The sequence below is a fragment of the Pithys albifrons genome, chromosome 4 (genome assembly GCF_047495875.1).
Source record: "Pithys albifrons albifrons isolate INPA30051 chromosome 4, PitAlb_v1, whole genome shotgun sequence".
Taxonomy (NCBI): domain Eukaryota; kingdom Metazoa; phylum Chordata; class Aves; order Passeriformes; family Thamnophilidae; genus Pithys; species Pithys albifrons.
This window is the reverse complement of record NC_092461.1, coordinates 82333750-82359553: the sequence shown is the minus strand read 5'-3', so window position 1 is coordinate 82359553 and position 25804 is coordinate 82333750. Positions and strand designations below refer to the sequence as shown.

At 40.9% G+C, this 25804-nt stretch overlaps 1 protein-coding gene across 1 annotated transcript in view; it reads left to right on the top strand.

Moving 5' to 3' along the window:
- The window catches only part of PIEZO2 (piezo type mechanosensitive ion channel component 2), a 306402-nt gene extending 293045 nt beyond the window's left edge, over positions 1 to 13357 (top strand). Inside the window, exons 47-53 of the mRNA XM_071554837.1 lie at positions 1445 to 1633; positions 2080 to 2172; positions 3219 to 3391; positions 5158 to 5274; positions 7199 to 7278; positions 8618 to 8798; positions 10928 to 13357. Coding sequence (XP_071410938.1) covers positions 1445 to 1633; positions 2080 to 2172; positions 3219 to 3391; positions 5158 to 5274; positions 7199 to 7278; positions 8618 to 8798; positions 10928 to 11180 — 1086 coding nt within the window. The 3' untranslated portion in view covers positions 11181 to 13357. The remainder of the gene's footprint in view (positions 1 to 1444; positions 1634 to 2079; positions 2173 to 3218; positions 3392 to 5157; positions 5275 to 7198; positions 7279 to 8617; positions 8799 to 10927) is intronic.
- The last annotated feature ends 12447 nt before the right edge of the window (positions 13358 to 25804 follow it).

Below are 25804 nucleotides of genomic sequence, written 5' to 3'. Positions count from 1 at the left end.
ATGGGAAGATTTCCATGTCTAAGCTAGGATATGTGTGCTAATGCCATGTAGCAAAAGAACTAGTAATGACTTTTATGAGTGTTGTTCAAGGTACTTTAGTTCTGTCTGTCTCTCTCAAACACTGAGTGGTATACCTAAGTACTTTGACTGCTAGAGTCTCTGAGGTGTCTGTACTGTCATTAAAAAGGTGTCTAATCTGACTAATCTGTTTCAGACTAATAATATATCCCTGCTGGTTTTGATACAATATCTTAATTAAAACAGTATTCTGTAGCATAAGACAAATGACTTGATACACTGCTTTTGAAAAGTAACTAATTATTTTTAAATATAGCATTGTATTACAAATGTAATATTCTCATAGGGCTTTATGGATTCGTTTTGTAAAGCAAAAACAATTTCCTGAAAGCCAGATTCCTGGCATGTGTTTGAGGTATGGTGCAGTAAAATGTATCTTTATTTGGTACATGCAGTATGCAGTGCATGAACAACACGCTCATAAACACTACAGAGTTAAAACCATTGGGAGAACAGACCAAAATAAATTACAGTTATGGTAAGGCATTTTACAGGATGGTGAAGCTACTGAAGTATTCAGTCATGAGGCAAATAACAGAGGACAGGAATTATGGGCAAGGCAGAACAGACATGCCATGTGATCTGTTTTGAAAGGAGACAAAAGCAAAGTCACTTTCGGGCTCAGAAACTAAGGAAGGGAAGGATGTTACATCAGCAGTATCAATATTCTAGGAGCAACAGAACTGTAAACATTATATAAATGCAGTTGGTGTGGGATTCACTTGAAGCAGATTGGATCAAGTCTGTGAACAACTCTTAGAAATACTGTGAGATACGAAATGAATGTGGAGGTAGTGCAATATCAGACATTCCTACTAATTGTATATGTCAGTTGCTAGTAAAAAATATCCCTGCTCCCCATACTCTTCGATAACACCATTTGCAACATTTCAAGATCTATGAGAGGAACTGCTTTAAGGAGCTTTGAGATGAAACTTTGGAAGGACAAATACAAGAAAGCGGGCCACTTACAACAGCAGGTTTTGGAACAAGTTGTATCACTGTTGCTGCTATTATTTTATATTTTGTTCCTGTGAGTTCATATTTGCACTCAGACAAAATCAAATTATTCTACACAATTTCTTGCTGCTTTATGGTTATGAAGAGTAAAAATCATAGAGGTTTACAATATTTTTCACACTGGACACACACCAGACATGGGCTTGTTTGTCACTTTTTTGAGTTGTCACCAGAAATTAAGTGTCTGTGCACGTTCAGCTAATGTCAGAATAACTGGCCTAGCAATGGGTAGCAAATTACCCCAAAAGATGGGAAGCCTTAAGGTCATTATATATTTACCCATCAAATCATATGAAATGTACCTCTGATAGAAGAGACATTACCATATTGCTGGTTTTTTTTGCAGAGATATCCCCAACCAAGAGGCCAGAAGAAAAAGAAAGTTGTGAAGTATGGAATGGGTGGCATGATTATCGTCTTGCTGATTTGTATTGTCTGGTTCCCACTGCTCTTCATGTCTTTAATCAAATCTGTTGCAGGCATCACCAACAAGCCTCTAGATGTATCAATCACAATAACTCTAGGAGGTTATCAGGTAAAAAAGAGGACACACTAAAAGCATAGTCTGGTTTTTGCTCTGTGTTTCCTGTGATATTTCTTCTTCCCTTCATTGAATTGAACTCTCCTGCCTTATGCAAGGTATCAGGCAAGCCTCCACAAGCGATCCCTTTTGAGTTTAAAAAATATCAGTTTATCACTAATGTAAAATACTATCTTCCTTTTCAAGTTAAAACAATAATCTACTTACAGTGGAATCCAAATAAATTATCTGACATTAGATACACTCAGGTGACTGCCTACAGATCTGCATGGTAAAGACCAGATTATTGAAGGTAGCTTGCATCTCAGTGTAATGAAGTTATAACCTTCCGTTGAATTGAGTGCCATAATTGTCTTGGGCTGTGATGCACAGGATGCTGTACCATGTCTAGCAGCTGATGTGAAGTAAATGTGACAAGTGTATGTTCTTTTGTTTCCCAGCCTATTTTTACAATGAGTGCTCAACAGAGTCAGCTCAAGGATTTGAATCAGACTGGTTTCAATACGCTTCTGGCAAGCTATAGGGGTAACACTGTAAGTGAAATGTAGAATATCTCATTACTTAAAAATGTATGCATGTTTCCATGGAGGCCTTTTGTGAGTTTTGTTTGTGTAGTTTTAAGTGGTCAGCAGTGCTTCCATCAATTGGAAGATACTTTCATAAAGAGGATTTTCATGAATAAAAGTTCAGACAGATCATTTGTCAGGACAGAGTTGGGTTATGGTCAGACAAGCTACCATTAATCTACACAGCTTTCAAAAAAAACCTGGAAGACAGAAACCTTAAATGACACAAACCTTCAGGAGAAATGGTGCTGTCTGTGTATTGCCAAAACAAATGTGCTGGAGGCACACCACAGTGTTGGCCCTTTTAAGACCCATGGTCCTTCCTATAGAACACACCTCTTTTATCTCCCGGTGAGGAGAGGTGGTGCTGTTAAAAAGAGGTGTGCCTAGCACCATTTTGATATTAAAATGTCAAAACAAACATTTTACCATAGTCTCAGTATTTCATAAAGCAACATACCCAAAGCTTTCACAAGTTTTTTCTGGAAAAGGACTGGTAATTACTAGAAACTGTTGCATTTCTAACATAACTGTCGTTTGATCAGATACAACTTTAAAAGAAATGCTTGCAACTAGCCTATTCAAGAACTAACAGTTCTTAGATCCTACCACATAGCTCCTGTATGATAGCAGTAATGATAGTGCTAAAGTTCCTTCATCCTTTGCAGAAATCTTTCTATGCAGAAAGATACTTAACAGAGAACACGAAAATTTTAACTCAAGTTTAAATAGACTCTACAGGGTTACTTTGTGAACTTTCAGGCTCACTTTGGCCTACATGGCCATCAAACAGCAAGGCCATTTTTATTTTGCCTTCTTAGCCTGGCTGTACTTTGTTGATTCCCCTTCCCATCCAAAGCCAGAGTTGGTACCTGAGGAAAACAATCAGTGCACACCACTGCACTTACAGTTAATCGAACATTTACAATTTTTTCTGACTGAGAAATGTGGTTCTGTGTCTTGTGGATATCACTGCACTTTTCCTGCATTCTTTTCCTCTTCTGCACCTACAGGCTGCTTTGCAGTTTCTAGAGGGCTATGGAAAAGAAGACATAACTCTAGCAGATCTAGAGGGAAATTCTAACTCTTTATGGACCATCAGCCCTCCCAGCAGAAAGAAAATGATAGAAGGACTGCGGGATTTTTCATCTGAGTTCACTGTAGTTATTTCATGGACCATTCAGAGGTAATTAAAGAGGCTGTTAGGAAGCAGATAGATGATTTGCCAAGCATTTCCTCAGTAGAACAGTTCCATGCTGCATTTTTGGTTTAGTTTTGCAGCAAATTCTATTGTACTGCAGGGCAAAACACTGAACATTAGAGCTAGACAGACAGAGAGAAGTCACTTTTGTTACCCAGGAAAATACTTGCTGCCTGCAGTTCTCAGAAAATAAAAAGTGGAGCCACTTCCAAGTAGATTATTTAAAATGACATGGTAGAGTTTTTGCTGGGACTTGAGGGAAGGGAAAAGTAAGAAAATTTTACATGGAGATGGTCAAAGAAACTGCCCCTAACAGCCTTGATGGGATTTATGGAAACTGAGTACTTAGACTTGGTTAAGCCAGAAAACCTACAAAGAAATACAAACAGAAGTGCTTAGTCCTCTTATTGAGGGAGTCTGGAATTGAGACAAGCTGGTTTTATATGCAAATTGCATAACAATGGCACAGATAAGTTTTCTTGAGACCTTTGCCTGTTTGCTTGTGATTCCTTTGGCCTCAGTGAACTATTACTTTACAATGACATTTTTGAAAGAGAAAGGCTAAAATACAAAGTTGTTGCACACAGGCTAGAACACATCCAGTCACCAAGGATGTTGGCTACTGCCTGCCAACTAGTATTCCTGTAGATTGCTGGATTATACTGGAGTTAAGTCATTACTCTGTGGAGATTAAGTTCCTTTTGCAGCCCTGATATCTATGTATTTTGTTGGAAGTAGAAGCTGGATTGTAATAACAAGACTATGCACAAGAAGCAAGTCAGCTGAATCACTGTGACAGCTCTGAACATGCTGGGACAGTCTTTCCACAGTCAAAAATAGTAATGAATCCACACCGTTAATTCAACTTTATTTGACTCCTCTTATTTTCCTGGAAACATACAATACTAGCTAGTGAATTATACCACTCCATCATTTCTGAGCCTTATATTAATTTTTAATACTTCTACTGAGTTTGCCCATATGCTTTCATAACTACAAGCATTCATACTCTAGTTGAAAGAGACTTTTTTCACCCTCAGATCTTGTGGATTACATGGTCACGATGAGTGACTGACAGTGTTAAAGACTTACCACAGTGACCTTCTACTTAACTGCTGTCTTTCATCTAGGCCGGGAGACCACGAGCAGCAGTAAGATGAACCTGTTGGGTCACACATTGCCTTTGCACATCATCCGCTGGAGATGTGTCTGTGCAGCCTTCAGCAGCCCAGGAACTGCCTCACCCAGCTGCTGCATCTGGACCGCAGGGTGTGGCACAAGGCACTGTGAGAAAGCTGTTCCTGCCCCAGCCCCAGTCGTGTTCTGCAGCTGTCATGAAGCTTGAGAGGGAGGCAGGGAGGTCCCATCTGTCTGTTAGACAAGTTTCTGCAGGGCTGAGGTGGCATTATGAGAAGCTGTAGCTGACTGCAACATCCTTAGCTGTCCTGCCACCAAACAGTCCCATTACCTAAAGTCAGAGCAAAATTATATTAATGTGTCATTGTTGCCTCATATACTAGGGTATAATCAGTTAGAAAAACACACCTTTAAGGCTGCTACAGATTCTCTTTGAAAAAAAAACCCTACACCATGTCAGGTACAGGTAGCATGATACTTGCTTTATCAAAGACTAGGATAGCCAGGGCTGGTGCAGACTAGTTAGACAACTAGCTCTTGCACTGAGCAAACAAGTGCTTAGGTTATGCTCTCATTGTAGGCTGACAATGTGTCTTCCCTTTTACTTACAACAGAAATCTCACCCTTGGTGCCAAAGCTGAAATAGCATCAGATAAACTTACTTTTAAACTACAAGACGATACCAGAACAGATATTGCTACAATGATGTCTGGAGAGCAACTGGAAAAGGTGTAAGTTATTTTTTTGCCTATTTATATGCAAATTATCCTTTTTGAAATGTGATTTTCTAAGGAGGTCAAGCTCGTGCAACTGTTTCATTTGTCTGCCCCTCTAATAACAGATGCCAACAGCACTGAAGTCAAATATTAAAAATGTAGGCTGAGAAGACCATGAACACTGGATCATCACCAACAAATATGGTGAAGCTATTAGTAACTTTTCTTTGATTTATTGGATAAGCACAAGTTCATTACAGTGTATTCACAGTTCAACTCGCCTTTGAGTTACTTCAGTTCAACTTTATCTGAGGATGTTGTATTGAGGATTTTTTTGTTCTAAATAACCTTCCAGACTGTAGTTCACATTGTTATTCTTGAATAGCACAAGATTGGCAAGGAAGTGTTAAATCACTGCGGTCAAAGGGTAACATCTGCAGTCATTTCTGACATCAGATCTTTTCCTGTAATGGAAATTCACAAGGCATCCTCTGCATATGAATATCAAACATTATTCTATGGATATAGCCTTATAGCATTAACAGCAGTGGTGCCTCCTTCCAGATTTGAAAAAAGTCTGGCTCTTGCTCTTCTGTCTGCTCACTGGGGATTACTTTACAGCAGTAGTCTCTAAATATTGCTAAGCCAGCACGTTATCCCTGAAGGCCACCTAATCTGACTTGTGGCTACAAGAGTTGAAAAGTTCAAGCTGAGGCCAGCTGGGATTGAGAAAGCTTTGAGAAATTCTTACCTGTTAGTAGGTAGAAATTAGATTTGCTTTTTCTGTGCACAGCTGTTTTTCTGCACACGCACACACGTTTGTACATCCAAACAGACTGCTGTTGTACATTTGATCATTCTATTTAAAAATATTTTATGCCTCTTTTCTGCTGTATGAGGATACAGGAATATTTCCTAAGATGGTGGAGAGTAGATTTTGTGGGAAGAGGTAATCAGTTTATAATTTTCCCTTTGCAGGAGGCAAACAGTAACATAGAAGATATATCTGCATTTGCCTGTCTTACAATAATACTGTTTATTTAAGCTTTTTTTAACTTGGTCATAAAGGAAAAATGGTAGTGGCAGCTATTAGCCATTTAACTACTTCAGCATGGTGCTTTCTGTCACCATGTCCACTGGGGCGACTTAGGTACTGAGCTATTACCTTTTTTTTTTGACATGCCGGAGTGATCAGAAGCAATTTTCAGTTGGTTACTTCTGTTCTTCCTCAGCCTGGTGTATGCAATGTAGCCAAGTATCACAGGAGTTCCCTGAGAAGTCCTCTTCCCTAGAATTTTTCAGTCATTTGAGGAAAAAGTTAGGACAGTATCTCTGCTTTTAATGAAATGTCTCTCCCTCTAGATGCGGGTCATTCAGTCTGACTTAAGATGATTTGGTTTTGAGTCCAGTGGAAGAACTTTAACAAATACCTTTCTTTTTAAGTTTGAAATTCTCAAAAACTGTGAAAACATTTCCCAATGAAAGTTTCTGGCAAAAAAATTCTCACTCTTTTCGGGTGTTACTATCAAAACATTTTGCAATTCTGAAGTAATAACTGTTCTCACCAGATATTTTTCTAGCTACATATTTTTCTAGCTTGTTTACTACTGCCTTTGTGACATTATAGCTGACTATAAAAGCAGCTTTGTTTAAAGGGGAAACAAAATATAAAGTCTACATTCCTTGCAAACACACATGCCTCAGGTGTGTGGAATTCATGGTGTATGAATGGTGACATTATGGATGGAACTCCCTGCTGAAGTTCTGACAAAATATGGCAAATAAATCCAGCTAACTTTCAGATGTGACATCTGAATACTGTAAAGTCATAGATTGAGCCAAAAAATTGCTGGGAACTGTGTATAGCCCTGTTAGGTACTTGTAAATTATTTTAGAGGTATAAAAATATGAAATATTTGCTTTCTCATTTTTTTTCCAGAACATTAAGAGAAGTGTACCCGTACTACATCAAGGCTCCTAGTGATTCTCTGGCAAAACCCATAAAGCAGCTATTGAAAGGTATGGGTCCAGACCATAGAAAACAGAATATGGTTGAAAGAAGTGCAATGCAGCACTCACACTTGTAGATTCACTGAGCTATTACCAGGTGCCTCAGTCTGAAATGCACTTATAGTGGTTTCTACTTGATTCCTGCAAAGTTGAGGCAAGATAAGGTAATACAATATAAGGTAGAGAATACATCTGGATGCATTTTAGCTTTGTATTTAACAGTAAGGACTCTAAGGATGAAGTCTGCCTCTTTTCCTTCAAGTCTGCTTTAGGAACTGTTTTCTCTTGGTTTTTGAGTAAGTGATCACAAGTTTGACTTCTCTGCATCTCCCTGATACTTTATTATGAACAGTCAGTGGCATTGCATGTCTGCAAATGTAGCTCCTCAGCTTAAGTTATGACACTGCATGATTTGGGGTTTTTTTAAGCTCTTCCTTCCTTGATGGCAACAAAGAATACAGTTTAGATAAATCATTGAATTTCAGAGTGCTACTACCCAATCAGAATGTAGATACTCACGGACAAACAGAATACCTGCACACATGTGCACACACACATGTGAAAAACATGTTGGGTTGCAAGAGTAGGAACAAGTCCATTATTGAAGAGCCATTTGCTCAACAGTGGTTAAATCTGGCACTCAAGTGTAGTAGTTGTAGTAGTATATATAGTACATTACTGTCAAGATTCGGTCATTATATTAATTGGGAAAAATAATTCTCAAGGCTGAACCTCAAGTATGAACCTATGAATAGAAGTAAGTTAGAAGTGCTTCACTGTCATTAGTCAGGTCCTTAATTTGAGATTCTTCAGAAGGGCTTTAATGTATACACTACTAACGTACATACAGGAGGATCAGAGTTCACCTCCTGTCTGTGTGATCAGTATGCATAAAACAGGATAGTATGCTTTTCTTCATGTAAGAGAATAACATCTTTTATATCAAGACATAAATGATTTACAGTGGTAGTTTCACTTTGATGTATAGAAGGAGACCACTACCCCTCGAGGTTAAATGCCTTTCTTTAGGCCTGAAATGCAGACATGATGAATGTTATTGGTATTTTGGCAATAATATACAAAAATGATTTGACAGTTGTACAGAAGAAAATGTAGGTGATATGAAGTATTTAATCTCTTTAATACAGAAGGGAAAACACAGAAGTTTAGGTTTTATATTTTTGTACAGAAATAATGTAAAATGGGGTTTAGGAGAATTAAAACAAACTTATGCTTCTACATTGTTCAGTCATTTTATTTTGTAGATGTTTAAAGTATCTGTCTCAAAGTAGTTTGTTTTTTACAATTTTTGGTGTATATATATTAACATTTCTTTTTTTTTCAATAGACTGCAAATGGAAAAATATTACAGTTTCCTTGGTCAAAAATGTGTCTGAAGATGGAGTTCGTGAGTGGTGGGTTTTGAATCAGCTTGAAAAAACATTCAAAACATCTGGAGAGAGTCTTGAGCTCATTGTATTCAGTGATAAAGTCAGTCCTCCAAGCCTTGGATTCTTGGCTGGTTATGGGTAAGATGGAATCTTTACATTAAATTAAATAAGGTACATAAAATAGAAGTAGAGGTGACTTTATTTGTTGATTTTGGGGGGGTTATTTCTTTTTTGTTGTTGTGTTTGAACATTACATTTTGAAAAGGGATTTTGTGAGGATTTCAAAATAATGTCAGGAGGGTTAATTTTCATAAGGTGTAATATCACCCTTGATAACTGCTCTCCAGGGGGATTGAAAACAGAAGGTAAATCACCAGGAGAAATGAACCCAACTCAAAAGAGATTATAAGTCATAGTTGCAATTTAATAAATATATTATAATAAATGCAATTGTACAAAGAGAAACTGGTTTTAACCCATAAACCCCAGATGTATAGCCCAGAACCCTGGGCACAAACAGAGCGGTGTTTGATGGCCCCTGTGCTGAGCCCCACGTGGTCCCCCTGAGTCCAAACTAAAAGCAAAGTAAAACCTATTGGTGCGGATGACGGTCACAGTCTGGTCAAGAGTGGCAGTCACAGTGTATGAAGAATTGAAAGTGTTGACATTTTGGTCGTGCTTTTGCTTATGCCACCTGTGAAAAGATTTATTCTTTTCCTACCAAGTTCTATGGAACAAGAGCTGATAGAGTGAAGGCTTTGTCCTTGAAGACACAGTTTGCATAAACTAAAGTTACTTGAGCCTCTCCTATTGGTTGACAGCCTTTGCAGGAGAGTTGGGGGGGGGAGGGGAGAGAGCAAGGAGGAAGAGAAAGAGAGAGCAGCAGGGTATGTGACCTCTTTCCTGGGGGGTGGTGGCCTCACCTCCCCAGGTAGACATCTCTAGCAGGCTCAGTAAAAGGTGAGAGGGCTCGTGCTCTGGTCGTTGGTGTTTTTTTCCCAAAGAAGACAGCAGGGATGCCTGCTGTCTGCAAACACCTAGAGGATGTAGCCCCTGCCTTTGGGAGAGTGTCCTGAGTTGGTAAGACAACCTTACGTGAGTAACTCTCTAGTGAGTGGGGTGCTTACACATCTGGGCTTAGTGCTTTAGTCTCCCTCTTTCTCTCTCTCCCTTCTCTTTCGGTTCCCACTATTCAGTCACAGTCCCATTGAGGTTCTGGTCCCCCACTGGATTCGACGAGTGGTACCAGAAGCCCCAAACCCCAAGATTATATATGCTTAGAATCAGATGGGAATGCCTAGTACCTCCTAGAGGGACAGGAGTTTCACAATGGGTGATTTACTGAGTCATGGGATATTCCTGGAATCCTTGATGGCACATTAGCAGACATGACCCCTCAGGCTGGTATGATGGTGCTAATGCCTCCTTGTAGGGGAGGTTATCACACCTGAGTCTTTAGAGTGAAGATACATCTCTCAGAGTAGAGATGTAACACCCAGCTTGTAGTCTGAGGGGTCAGGTGTGCCCTGGGCAGCTGCTGCAAACAATCCATTGCTAACAGTTTGTTAGAAATTATGGAGAGGGTGTAGAATACACAGTTTTGGTTATACCCACACAGGACACCTTTACACCAATTTCCTATTAAAGTAAAAAAATTCAAAATATGTCAGTTAGCTGCAAGTCAGGTTCTGCCCAAATTCTGCCCAGTTTGGGTGACCTTCCCTATCTTGTAGCCAGGACCCTGGGTGTGAAACTGTTTTGAAATACCTGTCCACAGACAGAGGAAGGAAGGCGGGAGACTGTGCATTCCCAGGAGATAAATCCTTTTGGTACAAGTTTGGAGAACTCCTCATAGGAGGATTATCAGGGGAGACAGGTAAACATTAGTTCTTCACCAGTTACATACACTTTAATAAAAAATAGTAGATATGAAACCTGAGAGATTGTTTGCCTTTAGCAGCCAGATGTTGTCAGATTTCCCATTGTGACTTCCAAGCTGTAGCAGACAGGACATGAGACCTTCAGCAACTGGGGTTAAACAGTTTAAGTCAGCAGTCTCAGCTGTTTGTTTCCATATTTCTGTGATGTTTGAAGAGACCTTATTTTCCTTCATCCTGCAGCACAGCAAAAACAAGATCCTGATTAGAAATTAATATTCATCCAGCTAATAGATTACATTTAGCCAGATGTGAATTAGATGAGCTCCCTCACACTTGGCTGACCCTTTTTCAAGGCATGATTTGAACTCTTCCTTTCTTTCTTTTCAGCATTATGGGACTTTATGCCTCAGTTGTCCTGGTGATAGGGAAGTTCGTCCGTGAATTTTTCAGTGGGATCTCTCACTCCATCATGTTTGAGGAGCTACCCAATGTAGACCGAATCTTGAAACTGTGTACTGACATTTTCTTAGTGCGAGAGACTGGGGAACTGGAACTAGAAGAAGACCTGTATGCCAAACTAATATTCCTGTATCGCTCACCAGAGACCATGATCAAGTGGACTAGGGAAAAAACTAATTGATCTCTTTGGTGTCACACTGCAAATCAAGTTGATTTAATCTGAATTTTAAAGGAAAAAGAATAAAAGCACAATAATCTCTTAAGAGCTAAGCCTTTTATAGTTGGGTAGCAATGATTTTTTTCACTGAAGGAATCCTGGAAGCGCTACGGCCTTAGGAATCCATGCTGCCTTTCAAATTAAGGATCAACAGTGAGGAAAGTTGAATGATTTGTTTGTTTTAATGTGCCACCCCCTACAATCTGGGGACTGCTTTGTAATTTAATCAACAAAAAGATTGCATCTTTGTCTGGCTAATTTAATTTTCCAGATGACCATTACAACTTAAAAGAAATGAAACAAGTGAACTGCCAGATGACTCCGGTGTACCTTCTTAACCCTTTCTGGAGCCATACAGTTTGGATTGTGCAATATGCTGTTGTACATCACTGACTTTCAAGCTACAGTAATGGGACGCTGACTAGCCTTCAGGACACCCAAGACCCAGGGCCACAGTGGGATCTGAAGACATTCTAGCCATACCCATTTGTAGAAAAGCAGAGGTTTTGATGTACAAAGGACACTGTGGACAAGCCTCTGTTAGCAGAAAGAAAACAAGTAACATTCTCATTAAATGCCTTATTTTATTTGTACAGTCAGAGGAGACATTTCCACCAAACATCAATGACTTTTCTCAGGAAAAAAAAGCAACTGAAACTTGACACTTTGTCAAGATTAACTAATGGCTAGAATAATTATGGTGAATTATTGGGGTGTTCTGCTGGGCCATTCTCTTCAAAGTTACTGCTTTCCATTAGATGAGAAAAGAAAGTGAATTCAGTGACCTAATGAGCAACTTCATTTCTTATAACCCTTTAAAGACTGAATAGTGTGTGCTTCCTTCTGCTCCCCATTACATGCTTTTTTCCATTTCAATGATTTAAGGCAACTGTTGTTTTGCTGTTAGCTGATATTCTTCTTCCAGTGTTTCAGGTATATGACAATGTTTACATATTCCAAGTCACATTTTTACATCCGAGACGGGGGGTTTTTTTAGTTCCCAAATATAGACACATGAGCTTGAAAAATGGCCTTTTTCTTAAATTGCTATTATTAGTGACAAAAATGGCTCATTAGAGAACATTGTAGCATGAAAATTCACAATTGCAATATAGGTTTCATTCCATGTTAAAAAAATATTGAGGAAAAAAATAATTGAGTGGGGGTAGGGTATGCTAAAAGGGTATACTGTGTAGTTTTGATTCAGTAATGACTTAAAATAAAGCACATGTTGCAAAGTCATTTTAGAAGTATTTTTTTCCTCTGCCTTTTTACATGAAATGGGAAGAGTTTGACATTCTTCTAAGTCTGTGACAAATAAATCTCTTTCTTGTAGTTAGCTGCTATTTATAATATGAATGATTAGTTAATCAGCAGAAAGAAACTAACATAATTTCCTGGCACATTTTACTGCAGAACTTCATGAAACAGCACAACTAAATGAAGTTGAAACATACTCTGCTGAGTGCTTCCATGACAAATACTGTCCATTCTATACTGTGAAAACTTAACATTTTGAGCACCTTGGTGTGCACAAAATAAAAATCGCTTCATGATATTGTAACAATAAAATAATTTGGTGACTGGAACTCACTGGAAGACAACCAGATTTCCTCCAAAGTGTAGCGGAAAGGTGGCTGGTCATACAATCAGGCCGCATTACCTCCTGGAGAGTTTTGCTACATTTCTTCTGTAAGTCCTGTGAATGAAAATCAAAATATACAGGGCAGCCCTGACATGGCCTCCAGGAATGTTAAAATGTCCTTTATGGTTAGATGGATCCTCACCTGGATGTTCAGTGAATTTAAGGAAAGCAACACTGGAAGGAGAAGTGTGAAGGGTGTAATATGTTTCTAAAGGTACTGGCCAGTTGAACTACACTGGCCACAGCTCGTCCTGACTCCCTTCCTGGTTCCTTTTCTTTAACAGGCACTTCCCTTCTGGTGAGAAAAAAATCTGTGTTTGGAATGAGCTGTAGTTATTTGGGCTTTGCAGAAATGTGCTGCTCTTTCTTTCATGAATTGATCAAACTTTGAAAATAAAAAGATTCTTCTGTTGGGTTTTTTATCTTATTTTTTTTAAAACAACCTATAGTCAAATAGCTGACATGGACTGGGTAGCTACCTACAGTAGATTAGAATGCTGATGACCATCCTTTGAGCCCCACTGTCCAGATAAAGTTGAACTGTCAGCCCACATTCTGGGTGGTTAATACTGGGGACAGTACCATCTAACATCTTTATTAACAACATGAAGGAAACGACAGAGTGCACTTTCAGCAAGTTTGTTTCACCAAACCTGGGTCTGGTGAGATTTGTGATAATGTAAGTATGTCAGCTGCCCTCCTGGGACATGGGGTGGGCAGTTGCTACAGGGAGGGCAGGACTTCCTTTGAAGGCAGATCTCAGGATGATGGAGAAGTGATCTGCCGGGCACTTCATCTAGTAAGACAAATGCAGCGAAGTCCTGCCTCTGAGGCAGACTAATCCCTTGCAGCAATTCACACTAGGTAGGTGGGTTGGGGACAGCTTTACAATAAAAAGAGCCAGGATCAGGGGTGGGCATTGCATGGAATTGCATGTGTATGAGCAGTTGTCGGGCTCAGCCCCCAGGGCTCAGACCCCCCATGTTCCTTCCTCCTCTCTGTATGTTTTTTCCCTGAGGTTTGTCTATGCTGTGAAGGTACCTTGATGGTTTCCCTGCATCTGAGAGAGTTCTACGCCCCTTCCCTGCCCTGCTGCAGCAAATCCCACTGCTCCTGAAGCGTCACATGGTGGCAGGTGCTCCTGAAGCCCATGTGCCCCTTGCTCACAGTCTCTGTATCCCCTGAGGTTCCTTCCCCACCCTGGATGTCCCTGTATGGTTTCCCAGTACCTGAGCCTCTCCCATCCTGGCCTTCAAGCCCAACCCTGCCCCCAGATGTGCTGTCCAATCCCCTCCAAACCCGCCCCTATCAGGACCCTTTATAACCCAGACCACGACCGGAAATAAAGCGCTTCCAACATGTTCTCCAACCCTGTGTGTGTCTGAATACCTTGGGAGCCGTCCCCATCGCAGTCCCGAGAAGCAGTGTACCCTTGAGGCAAAGAAAACCAACAGCATAACTGGCTTTATTTACAAGAGCACACCTGATAGTTGAAGGAATTTATTAGTCCCCTCTATTCAGCACTTGTGAGACCACATCTGGAGAACTGCATGCAGGTTTGGGGTCTCCAGTGCAAGAAGGTTACTGACATACTGGACTGAGCCTGGCAGGCAGCTGGAGGACACAACATGGGAGGAGGGGCTGCAGGAGCTGGACTTGTTCGGCCTTAAAAAAAAGAAGTCCAAGGGGAGAACTTAATGGTGAGGTATAGAAAAGACAGAGCCAAGCTCTGCAGAGCTGCATGATAGGTGAGAGGCAACAGACACAAGCTGCAACAAGAGAGAAGGAGAACTATTTTTGCCATGAGCGCAGTCAAACACGGGAGGAAGTTCCTGGAGAAGCTGTGGGATCTTCAGCCTTGGAGGTTTTCAAAACTTGACTGAGCAACCTCAGTGTAAGTGGCCATACTTTGCATGAGAGGTTTGACTTGAAACCTCCTAAGTCCCTTACAACCTGAATTATGTCATGATTTTAGGATTCTGCCAGAGACACTGTAGCTTACCAAAGACAGTGTATTGGCTGCTGTGACAATTATCTCCAAATTGTTAGAATAAAGTCATTGGGTACTACAGACCTGATATAGTACATCAAACCTACCTTAGTAAGCCCCTGTGTCCAATTTTTCAGAGCTAAGCACTGGCAGGGAAAATTCCTGTTTTCCCTCTTCCACCCTTGTAATCAAGAAATTATGGCTCACAAGATGATAACATAAGCCCTTACGTATACAAATGAACTGAATTGGATAGATGGGATTAAACGGCCTTTTAGAAGGTTACCAGGTCAGACTTAAATGAAACAGATCCTTGGGGTTATTTTCCCAGATTTTAGGACTGCTTCCTGTTTTGTTCAGTAGAAGACCAGCTCTTCAATGGAATAAGCCTACATACGAAAGGAAAAAATAGCCTTAAAATAAAATCAGTTTTGTTATATAGGCAGCAGTGGTTTTATTTTCCTTACAGGAACTGGTATTTTAGTGTTTACACAAAAGTCTCACTTTAAGAGCTGCATGCATCAAGGCAGGTTCAGAGTGGTTGTTAGGAAGCATTTATTTACTGAGAGGATGGTCAACCACTGGAACAGGCTTCTGAGGGAGGTCCAAGTCTGTCAATGTTTAAGAGGCATTTGGACAGTGCCCTTAACAACATGCTTAAATGTTTCATCAGCCCTGAAGTTGTCAGGCCGCTGGACTTGTGATTGCTGTAGTTCCCACCTATTAATAAGACTGATTATTATGGCACACATTTACCAAAGAGTGTCATTCTTTATTTAGCTCTCAGGAGTGCTGGTTTCCAGGTGCTGGCAGAGGACATGCTTCTTCAGGAAACAGTGGCATGACCTGTTTCAAGGTCCAAGATTAAGAACCAGGCATGGAGGAAGGAGGCCAAGTCTGACGAGATCTAATTCTGGTACCCTTACAATTGTGAATCATTCACAATTTTTATGACTATTCAATCCAGTAAGTGTTTGAAGTATCCCCTGAGCACTCAGGTATCACCTTTATTCAGGAGCGTCACTTTCCATGAGAGCCAAGAGCCTGTGAAGAGGTTTTAGCTGATTCCTTTATGCTGTCTCCAAAACGCTTGAGCTCCCAGGAGAGCTGCTGCTGCCAGAAGAGCACACGAGGCTCAATTCAGTAAATGTCACTGAGGTCCTGCATCAAGACAACCGTAACCACCCAGCCTCACTGCTTCTGCACAGAACAGCCAGCTCTCTTACATGAAATAATGTGCCCGAGGTGTGATTGTCCCTAGGGTCTGTTCCTAGTGGGTACGCAGAGTTTCCAGGCACTTTTGCTGAACACCACACACTTTTGGCTGCTCTCCTTAGACCCCATTTTTGGTTCTCCTACACAGCAGCCAGCATCAAAAGATAGAAAAGCCGTAATACTTTGTCAACAGTAACTACACCAGGGTGCCACCAGTTACCATTATCTCTTGCAATTAAATACATAAATGCTAATTACACTACCTAAGAATGGAGACCTCAGTGGCATCTTCCTCAGCTTAATTCAAGCATAGAAAAGGGCACTCAGCCAAGTGGTCAGGGGTGACGGCAAAAAGACAGAGCTGAAGTTTACTATGAGGCTGCATGTTTTTCATGACTCCTAGAGTCCTAGAATACTTTAGGTTGGAAGGGGCCTCAAAGCTCATGTCATTCCAAGCCCTCTGCCACGGGCAGGGACGCTTTCCACCGCACCAGATTGCTCCAAGCTCTGTCTAACCTGGCCTTGGAACACTTCCAGGGCTGGGGAAGGCACAGCTTCTCTGGACAACCTATGCCAGGACCCCTCCACTCTCACAGGTGTAAGAGACTAAGATTCATTCATAGCTGGGCTTCTGTTGTAGTTTGGAATTATTATGTAAATTCTCTCCCCTGCCGCTAACTGCCCATGCCATTAGTTAACAAAAAGAAGTAGTTAACTGCTACGTCTTTTTCTTGATCGCTTGGGTGGGGGCAGGTTGTCTCTTTTGGTTTTGGGGACATTTTTTCCATTCTTAGCTAGGTGGAACGCAGGAGCGGTGTGTGTGTGTGTGCTGCTGAGGAGGGAAGCTTTTTCTCCTGCTCCTGCTGCTGTCACTTCTTGCTGAGTCGCTTTTCTCCTCGCCATGGCTGTTCTCCTGGTTCCTGCATCTGGGGTCCCGGCCTCTGCTCCAGTCTCACTGCTACTTGCAGCATCGCGGCCTGCCCGCCCCGGCTGGAGCAGCGATCTGGGAGAGAGAACGCAGCTGTTTTTCCAGGACACGCAGCGGTTCGTCGCTTCCAGGTTTTTTCTTCTTCATTTGGGACAACGGACACGGAGGGAGAGACAATTCATCTGAGTGCTGATCGCTTGTCTGTCTCGCTGGAGAGGGACTGGGAGCTCACCTGCAGCCAGCCGGGTTGTGACACTGATACTGCTCATAAGTATAACTCTGCTCCAGGAGGAAACTTGTCAGTGTGGGGGTTGTTGTGGTTATTGGGTTTTTTTTCTGTGGCGTTGGGGAAGCAGTTTTGCTCTGGTCTGTTTATAGTTATATCTATACCTATATATATATACATATATATATATATAAGTTAAGAACAGTTATCCTTCTTGTATCCATTTTCTGATTAAAGTTCCTTTTTCTTAAATTTGATAAAGAGTGGCGTGATTATTGTGGAGGAAACCCCCCTCCTCCGCTTGTGGGTAAACATTTTGGGTTTTGCCCCTCAAACTGAGACAGCTTCGCAAAAGAAGATTTGGGAAGGGCTCTATCCACGTGGCTGTGCCCTTCCACCTGCACAGTGGATTTTTTAGGTGAGGCAGAACGTGCACAGAACTGGCCCCCACCCTTTCACTCCTGAAGTTCATCTGCCACGGCCAAGCGCGCTTAGGCAGTGACAGTGAAGTCCTCAGGACTAGAACCTACAGGCCCCGGTATTCCCAGGAGGTCTCCCATCCAAGTACTAACCGGGCCTGACCCTGCTTGGCTTCCGAGATCTGATGGGATCGTGTGTCAGGACAGGTGTAAGCAACTATTTTAACTCGCTAATAAGTTTTTACATTGATTGGTGCAGTAAATAATTAGACCTATTCAAAATGTAATTAGTTACTCTCGCCCGAGGCACAATAGGTGTTGATGGGGCAATTAAGTGCCCAAGGCAAGGCTACTTTGAACCTGTTTAATTCTGCAAAAGCAGCAATCAGTCACTCCGCAGAGACTGAGATCTTTCCAGCAGGTTTTGCAGCTTCCAGGAGCCCAGGGACCGAACACAGTGGCGTACAGCTCTTTGCAGCGCCGTCTTCACAGGTCCCGGAGACATTCTGGGCTGCTGGCCGACGTCTCCACGAGCCCTCAACTCATGCTTTACCTGCCTTGGCCGAGCCAGCCTGCCTGGCTACCAGCTCGACCACCCAGCATCATGGAAGGGTCCGCCTGGGGCCGCACTGGCCAATAGGCATCCACCAGAGGGCATTTAAGAGCATGCCCAGAGGTGCACCATGGCCATTCCAGCTCAGGTTTGATCAGGGTCTAAGCTACTTTTGGCCCCACTCCTCGTCTCTCAGTTCTGCCAGCCTCTCCTCATCCTCGTCACCTCTCCTCATCCTCGTCACCTCTCCTCATCCTCGTCACCTCTCCTCATCCTCGTCACCTCTCCTCATCCTCGTCACCTCTCCTCATCCTCGTCACCTCTCCTCATCCTCGTCACCTCTCCTCATCCTCGTCACCCCTCCTCATCCTCGTCACCCCTCCTCATCCTCGTCACCCCTCCTCATCCTCGTCACCCCTCCTCATCCTCGTCACCCCTCCTCATCCTCGTCACCCCTCCTCATCCTCGTCACCCCTCCTCATCCTCGTCACCTCTCCTCATCCTCGTCACCTCTCATCCTCACGGTGCTTGCTCTGCCCTTGCCTTCCCCATCCCTCCTCTGTTACTGGCAACTGCCACAGGTGGTGGTAATAGACTGTCCCTTCCTTACCTCTCCCTTTCCCCCCTGAATACTTATGTTAAAATACAGCAATTATCTTGGAGATTTAACATTGGGAGCCGCGTGCCTTAATCTAGCCTTCTGAGTAGTTAGTTAAAAGGACAGTGTTGCAGTTTCCAGTCGGACTTCAGGAGCTGCTTTGGGAGTGTTTAAGGCCAGGTTTGATAAATGCAGTATTATATATACTGTATTGTTGAAATGTTTTGTGGAAAGAAGACTCTATATCCAGCAAGGTTATAGAGAGGTACATTTATTCCAGGCCTGGGAGCATGGGGGATAACTCTTCCAAAAACTTACAGCCCTGGTCGAGTTAACAACTGGTTTATATGCAAGTAAGTTATACATATTTCATGCATAAACATTATTTTCTTAGAGAAGGCAGGGTTATTATAATGAGTTTCAAGAACTGATTTCCATTTTCTCTGCCCTGTACCACACCTTCTTGCGCCTGTGCTGTTCTTGGTAATTCAGGGCAGGGGTCTCTGGTGGTCTTTGGGGATGAAGTCAGTACTCTTCCTCTCATGAACTTTTTACCTTTTGCTCAAAACTGCTTCAAACTGGACTTGTTGGCAACTGTAGCTGGTCTAATTGGCGAATTTCTCTACTTGTTCTTTTGACATGTTTCCTGATTTATCTTCATTTCATAGGGTATCCTGGCTGTTTTGATTAGTCCAAGAGTCTCTGGGGCCTCTTGGTATGGCATCTTCAAGGACAGGTCTGTACCTTGTGAGTTTTGCTGTGTGTCATACAGTGAATTTTATACAACTAAGCTAATTCTATGAAGGTATATTGATTAATAACATTATCAATTAATAAGCATAAGCCCCCCTCCCCCCCCAGTGAGAAACAGCAGATGAACAAGTCTTACTGTCCTGGGAAAGTGGAGATATCTCATTCATCTTTGGCATTTTGTCAAAGCATATGTTAACTACAGGCACAAAGTAAGTTGTGAACAAGTTCACAACTAGTTTGTAGATCTACATATATGGAAAAGACATTTCAAAGTATATTTCAAAATTACAAAAATTTGCCAAAATAAGCTTAGGAGAATTCTGTTTCTTCGGTGTTTGCAATTAACTTGATTTAGTACATTATAACAAATAGTCTCTTTTTTAGAGTTGAATACTTACTGTTTGTTAAGTGGTTTACATACACACACATATTGTAAGCAGCTTTAAGATACTCCTTTCAGAAAGCAGGAAATATGGAAAAATAAAAGCAATTTAGAAAAAGATTTATCATTTGAAAAATGTTTGATTATCTCAGTGAGCAAAGAGTAAGTTTGAAGTACCCCTTCAAATATGTTTGCTTGAGGAGTTTTCACAAATTTCTCTAACAAATAAGGTGCAGAAGGCTGTCATGTGGAGCTGGAGCAAGAAACAGATGGACTTAGACACCAGGTGTTTGGAAAGGACTGAAAGGCAAATTGAAGCTTGAGAATGACTGTAAATCAATTACTGCTGGAGTACCCTTTACTGCTGGAGTGGTCCTGATATTCTTGGTTTAACTAAAGCTGCATATATTAGATGGGCTGTTGGTAATCAGCATGGAGTTTTATGGAACTAATTTAATTCTGATGTTTAAAAAAATTACTTTCTTAGTCCAAGAAAATAGCCTGCTGGATCTATAAGCACTTGGGTAACTGAGTCTGATCAATCTTCATGTCTTACACGAAAAGAGCTATTTAATTTAAACTTATTAGTAGGTTTTGTTCTGCAAAGTAATTTTGACTATTTGATTCAGCAAGGGTTTTCTTTCTATGTCACTGGAAAGAAAACTGTACAACTTCTTTTATGGTTTTATTTTAAAGTTACCAAAATTCCAGTTGTTAAAATATATGTATGAGACAATTACAGATACCAAGAAGAAAAGCTAAATTCTGTGGTGCTCTTCCCTCTATATAATTATTTTCACACAAGTCCTCATTAATAGACTGATTATAGATAGCACTGGATTGATCTTCTGGCTTCATGGTTGCCTTTCTAAGAGTAAACAATACTCAGCACTTGATTTGCTTTGTTTCCTTGTCAAGAAACTCTTGCAGTCATTCCTCTCTTGTTGATGCACAGGGAGGGTAACAACCAGCTATGGCTATCAGATTCCATCATCACATCCACAGAAAAAAATATACCAGTTCGGTCATACCTGTAATGATACAGGTAGATGATACCTGTAAGTGGGGGGAAAAAAACTCTCAAGTCAGTCCGTTGGTTCATCTGTGCAGAAGGTCTCTGTGGAGTTCCTGGACCACCCAGGGAACTCGTAACTAAATACACTGTGTGTACACACAGGCACAGGCCTGACTCCACACCAAGATAGAACTATTACAACAACTGAATTCCTCTCTTGTGGTTATAGCATAAAGTTTGCGGCTTTTGTCACATGGGATTGAGTACCATGAAGGATGATAAAGTGACATCCCTCCTCAGGAAATTAGTTTGTCTTCATTCTACATCTGAAAGAGTTCAGCTTTTTCTATGCCACTAAAAAGACTGTGAGTGTAGGTCTGAGGATTCACTAGGCCTCCTGGAAGTATTCTTTACCTTATTTGTTATATTTTTTTTGCTACCTTAAAGGCCTAGTTTACATCTTGCACCTACTATAATTCTGGTTTAAGTCCTGAACTCTAAACCAGCATGCAGTGTTGGGACATAGCACATTAAAAATGAATCAAACCTAACCAAACAAAAGAAAACAACAGAATAACAAAAAATTACAGTTGACAAGGTATAGAGCTACAAGAAGAAATACTCCCCCAAAAGAAGGAAACATTGTCAGTCACCTGAAACTGGCTGTGAGGTTCTGATTTGACAAAAGGGGAAAGAAATTTATCTGCCTTGAGCATAACTAAGCATTGGTATGTGTTATCCAGAGATAGACTGCAGAATCTCTGTCCTTAGAGGGTTTTACAGCCCAACTGGACAAATTCCTGAGCAATCTGCTCTATTGAGCGTTGACTACTCTATGTAAAAGAGTGGATATGAGGAATTCTTGAAGTCCCTTCCAAGATGATTTGTTCTATGTTTCTGGGATTCTATGAGAACTGGAGAAAATAAGCAAAGGAAATAAGAAGAGAGGCATCTGAAATATGGGAAAAATATTTGTTAATAGCTTAAATCTAACTTCCCCCCCCCCACCTTTTTTTAATCTCAAAATAGGAGCAAATATCTCAGAGAATTTCTGTTATAGCAAAAATTGACTATTAACTAGAATATTGCATGTAAGACCTCTTTTATATTATCAGAATGGTAGACTTGGTTTAGTCCTTTTAAAAGTACATGTCCACACTGTACACAATGTTATTTGCTCAAGATGAAAAATGAAAATTAATAACATCCATCAAAAACAAAAGGGCCAGAGAAAGTGGCAGTAATACAGGGTAAAGGTTTCACCTCTGTTTACTTCAGCTTTGTAGCTATAGTGCTACAACAGCTTTTTCATAGACGGTTTCAATATAATAGACTCACTTCTGCAGAAAATCTGGAATAACGTTAAGGTGAATTTAGTTCAAAAAGGATTTTTTAATCTACTTTATAGGACAGGATCAGGTTCATAAATCATAGCAGCTCTGATCTGAAGGGGAAAAGATTTTCTAAAGTCATATACATTCCTAACAGAATAAATTGCCTGAGAAAGGTATTTATGAAAACACTAACCAAAAGAGTGAGCCAGGAGAAATCTTCTGTTGAAATTGGGGTAATATATCAAAGTGACAGAAATAAGGCAGTAGGGTTTCTTTCAATCAGTAAGTTCTGTGTAATTAAATGTGGTATAATCAAAGAGACTTCTACTGTAAAGAAATGAAAATATAGATGTGATTACATGTTTGCTATCAGACATCTTTGGTAAGAGTGAAAAATAAAATTACAAGAGAGGGAAAAGTATGCTTGTTTTCTTCATGGGTAAAGCATAAAGTCAGGACTTTGTTCCGTATGTATTGTTAGGACCAGGCAATGCTCTTTAAACTAGGAGTTCTCTGGTTACAAAGCAAAACAAGGTGGAGAGACAACACATCATTTCACTTACTAGGTCATGTAAGTCAGAAGCAGAGCTATGAGTACTTGTGAATGTTTACATGTATTTGATAATTATGTGGCCATTCACAGTCTTCAGACTAAAAACAAATCATGAAGTGTTTCACAGTTCCTCTTGAAACTCATCAACATATATGAGGAAAAAGTAATTTCTGTCAAAGTGATAAAAATGCCATGGTTCAAGTCATTGACATTAAAAACTGAATAGTTCAGTGATGAGAGCTAAAAGTCTATATGGTAGGATGACAAGCACTGCAGCCAGTGGGTAAAATAGCAAGCTGTCTTGAAGCAAAGTATATAGCTTCTTGAATTGATTCTGTGCACTGCAGAAAGTTGATTTATGTCATGAGTTTGCATGTGATATTCAGCTGTTTCCATTGCTGGTAAAACAAACAAAAACCAGAAAAGCATTTCTATATTCAATAGAAAGCTGACTTTCATGAGGTCCTAAGGTTATAAACCACCTTGACGTATGCTTGACCTTGAAATGCCATCTGATTTCCACAAATTTCTAAATGTATCTCACTTCCCATTCTGCTGTTCTTTTAAGGATGATCATTTAAACCACTACAAAGTAGCTTTTGTCAAAATGCAAAACTCCTTGCTCAGTGTAAATCCCCAAGTCAATATACAATTAGTCTTAAGACTGACTGCAAAATTTAACTCCTTCAATTTTAGCTTGCTTACAGCGAAGACAGTTTTCCACAGTGCTGCTGAGTAACCTTTGCCAAGTTTTCTACTTTGCAGCTGTGTGTCTCATTTCCTTCTCCATTGACTTGAATGATAATGACAAAAGGGAAGGGAGGTATGAAACATTATCATACTGATTCATAGGTAGGAAAGCAAATGTTTTAGTGCTATCTCCCAAGGGCTGAAGTGTTTCACCTTTACTTATGTCTGTATGCTGAGGGGAAAACGATGGTGAGAACGTGAGATAATACAGAAATACTGGCTAGAATTAGTCTGCAAAACTGTCAACAACATTCTCAATTCAGATTGTTTCAGAATACTGTTGTTTTAGGAAGTTGGCAGTGATGGATGTCTTCAATTAATATCTAGCCTGGTGCTACTCTATTTTTAGCTCAAGGTTCTGCTGCAGTAAAAAGTGAGGTGATACTTTGCCTCTGTGAGTGGCAGCATTCATTAGCCAAAGGGGTAAAAGATCAGCACCCCATTGACAGAAAACATGTCCTCATACTGCCCTTCTAGCGAACCCAGGTGGTTGCTGCAGCATCAAGCACTAAATTGAAGATGATTCAGTTTTCTGTAACCTCAGGTTTGGCAGCCCTGACTCACTGACAGTGCTGAGCTTTCATTTTTCCACTAGATTGTGAAAATTATATTTCAGCTACAATGGTTCTTACAGCAACCATGTGGTAGTGTGAGCATCATCCTGTATTTCCCTCCATGATCCCTCTTGTTGAACACGGGGTTCAGGCCATTCATTCCTGTCTAGCCAAAACTGCACTAATAGACAAGGCAGAGCAGGGACACCCATGTGAACCCTGTAGGCATTTTACACCTGATTGTAAGGTGACAGGGAGCTGACTGCAAATTCAATAAAATTTTTCTCTGATTTCAAACAGACTGTATTTTCAGAGTTGAGGAAAATGGTATGGCCAAGGAATTGATGTCAAATGTATTGATATTTTAGTCAAATTGCATTTCCATCAATTATCTGGTAATACTGCTCAAAGAGACACCACTTAATGTCTAAGTGCTCCCATTTCAGCAGTCGGTGTATACTGAAGATGCAGGGTGAACTTCCCAGGTCCCATGGTAGGGAGCCTCTGTCTGCAGCCACAGCCACAAAACAGCTTGGACTTTGGCTCCAAAAGATGCCTCAATAGCAGCCTGTACTCTCAATAAAAGCTGAGTTCACCAAATAGTTAGATTGAGGCAATGAGCCTTGGTAAAAAGGAATGTCTCACTCAGGACTGGTAGTCTGGCCCTGCCCTGGTGGCAGGGGATGAAGCAAACACGAGGTTGGAGCAGAAGCAGCCCCCAGCCACAGTACTGTCTGCATTCATGTGCCTCTGCACTGTAACATGTCAGCATTAGAGTTGTATAATCAGTGCCTTCAAAGAGAAACAGGAATTTCAATGAATTCTCTGACTTTTCTCTGATTCCACTGAAAAAAAAAAAGAAAGAGAAACCACCTTCAGTTATCAAAGGGTTTGTCTTAAGGAATATTTGATTGAATTTCATGATAGAAGCAATGGCTAGGCAGGCTTCTCCAAGCAAAAGCTAAGACTGTGCTCCCAAGACATAATTTCAATTGACATGTACCTGAAATGTAGCATTTATATTGGCCACTACTTTAGCCATTCTAAGGGACAAACCAAAACCTTACATGTCTTTACTTTTGTCCCTTACTTTATTAGAAGCACTCAGACCACAGGGGACAAAGTTTTCTTTCCCAGCTTATGAATGCATTAACTCTCTTGTTCTGCCCATCAATAGTCCAGATATAACTTCATAAAACAGGAGGAGAAGCAGATTTCAGCTGCAGCATGTTTTTCTGGGCTCTCTTTAGAAACCCGCGTGTGCTTGCACAGGCAGTGGTGTGTGTGTAAGTCAGTGCAAGGACGGCTGCTCTGACAATACACCCAGACACCCCAGAAATCCATTTGCATGTGTGACAAGGCAAATGGTTTGACTCCTGCTGTTTGTGTGACTGAGGCTTTTGCAGTTTTCCCTGATTTGCTAAACTGGCTAATCCCTAGGCAATTGCTATGAAAATATAAAATAGATAAAACTGTTGCTGCTCTGTGTGACACCTTGCAATATTTAAATAGCATTTCTGCTCTGGGTGCATATGGACTATTTCTTGCTGCTTTCTTGAGAGGAAGGAAACCAGAGGAAATCTAATGGTTTATTAAAAGCTTGGGGAAAGCAAAAGAAAATTGACCTGTGAGCATGGAACTGGAAAGGCAAATTCCCTGTGTAGTGGCCTCTC